The sequence below is a fragment of the Dreissena polymorpha genome, chromosome 10 (genome assembly GCF_020536995.1).
Source record: "Dreissena polymorpha isolate Duluth1 chromosome 10, UMN_Dpol_1.0, whole genome shotgun sequence".
Lineage (NCBI taxonomy): Eukaryota > Metazoa > Mollusca > Bivalvia > Myida > Dreissenidae > Dreissena > Dreissena polymorpha.
Genome location: NC_068364.1, coordinates 83,473,831 through 83,476,006, shown reverse-complemented (window position 1 = coordinate 83,476,006; position 2,176 = coordinate 83,473,831). Strand labels below are relative to the sequence as shown.

The following is a 2,176-nucleotide window of genomic DNA, read 5'->3' as shown; positions in this document are numbered from 1 at the left end:
TTTTTTAAATATCAGCAAATGTAAAGGAATATCTAGGAAGAAAGCTAATTGTAAAGTTGATTCGTTCAACTGTTTGTTTTTTGTCATGTTCCGTCAACATGATGGTTCCTCTAAACGTTTAATCAGATGATTCGTTTAAAATTAACTCTAGTCTGTCTTATTTAACGCTCACGATAAGAATTTTTACGCTGGAATGATAACAGAACAATGATGTCATGCAAGATAAGACATAGCGAATGTCTGAAGACAGAACAAAGAGAAGATATTGGGCGACCTACTAGTATTAAAAGACAGACAAGACATCAAACAATATACACTTGCTGAACGTTATGTTGCGCGCCGTGCTTTATTCGGTCCTCGTATGGGCTGTTGAGGCCCATGTGCCAAAAGCTCGTTTTGTTAATGAGATCGATATTCCCGAACTGGTGCAGCGTTTGGATAATTTGACGGCGACAGTAAATCAGTTGAAGTTAAAACAGGGTAAGCAACGTAATATTCATGGTAATTTAAGTTGTGTGTTTTAGTACTTTATTGCATTAGAGAAATATAATTGCAGCAACGATTTGCACATAACAGAAAAAGGTTTTAATTCATGAAGATTGACATAAACATTCCTACATGTATCACTAGCGAATAATAGCGCGTTATATGAGTAGGCAATATCAGAGACTATAATTTTCAGTCCTATGGAACAGACACAAAAGGAAACGTTTTTTCATTTATATAAATCTGATTTAATTAAACTTAACAAATAGTGTTTGTTTTGTCTCACTCACATTTTTCTTTATGGCATTGAAGACCAACAGCCGATTGCTTTCAAAGCTGATCTGTATTACTCCCAGAGGTCTTCTATAAACCAACGCATCATTTTCGATGTCGTTCAACTCAACCTCGGGAATGCCTATCACAGACTTCTTGGTGCATTCTTCGCCCCTGTACACGGCTCATACCTCTTGTCAATCTCCATCTGCTCCAATAACCATTCTATTGTGCTGGACCTCATGAGGAACAAGGACATGATTGGCAGAGTAATGGCTGGCGACAAAAGTACCATCGATTGTTCCTCCCAGACCACTGTTTCTGAACTCTTTGCAGGGGACGAAGTATACATCCAATGTCATCAAGGTGACCTTATTTCCGCCGCGTGGCCCGTTCTTAATAGTTTCACGGGGGCTCTGCTACAACCTCTGTAATGCATGATTGCTTTTTTAGAACCTTCAATTATTTGGAAATGGGATGAGACTGAATAAACAGTCGAATATTTAAAATAGTTGTGTAAACTGCGCCATGCTCCTGTTTATTTTTTAAGAACAAACAAAGTTCGTTCACTCTCGATGAAACTGTTTTACCGATATTACCAGTCAGGGGTTACAACATTCCATTATACTACTGTGTTTATATTTTGTTTAAATTTATATATTAAAACCTTGTAGCACTCTAATATATTTCAATGTTTCAAATAATTCCCACATGTTCATACAGTAATCACGACCGCCGTTTGGTGCCATAAATGCACTCATTCTTATTTTTAGCCACACATACATAGACAGATAGACAGACAGACAGACAGTTTATTCAGACACCTCGTCTTCATACTAAAATATTCATATTATTTTATGTCACGTAATTAGGTATAACAAAATAACATCACATAACGTAAAACAGACACTTACGAAGCAACATACCAATAAACTATCAAAGCGGTAATGAAATTATTGAACATAATTATTTAGAATCGCATTTCTTATCACAAGAACTTCTTTGATATATTTACATGCATTACAAATAACTGATAACAAACGATAATTTAATATAGAACCTACAAAGGAGTAAAACAAACTGGCAAAATGTTTTCGGTTTTATGTCAAATTCATTGGATTCAGACAAAAATGTATTCATGGCCTTATGGGCTTTACCAACAAAATAATCCTGGTTTAGTTTGAAACTTACAGTATAATATAACACTTTGCCCCAATAGTTAAAATTATCAACAACTTCAATATCATTACCATTGTATACCCGTTTTTCGTTTTGTTTTAATCAACCTGTCTTCCGAAAAACCATTCTTTTCGTTTTTGCAGTGTTCACATTTAACCCCCAAGAATGGCAATATAAGTATAAGTTATCTAAATGTGTTTGAACTTCAGCTGGTGACTTGCCTACATAGGCATGTCAT

General features: G+C 35.3%; 1 protein-coding gene across 1 annotated transcript; it reads left to right on the top strand.

The window, feature by feature from the left end:
- Positions 1–234: 234 nt before the first annotated feature.
- On the top strand, positions 235–1,441 carry LOC127848451 (heavy metal-binding protein HIP-like). The gene is made up of 2 exons (XM_052380918.1): positions 235–480; positions 799–1,441. The coding sequence occupies exons 1-2, from the start codon at positions 330–332 to the stop codon at positions 1,191–1,193; spliced, it is 546 nt and encodes a 181-aa protein (XP_052236878.1). The 5' UTR covers positions 235–329; the 3' UTR covers positions 1,194–1,441.
- The last annotated feature ends 735 nt before the right edge of the window (positions 1,442–2,176 follow it).

What these genes read in the sequence shown, in the direction of transcription:
- LOC127848451 (XM_052380918.1), top strand. Translation starts at nt 330, where the DNA reads ATGTTGCGCGCCGTGCTTTATTCGGTCCTCGTATGGGCTGTTGAGGCC. An exon ending in TCAGTTGAAGTTAAAACAGG is followed by an intron (nt 481 to 798) that starts GTAAGCAACGTA and finishes ATGGCATTGAAG; the next exon opens with ACCAACAGCCGATTGCTTTC.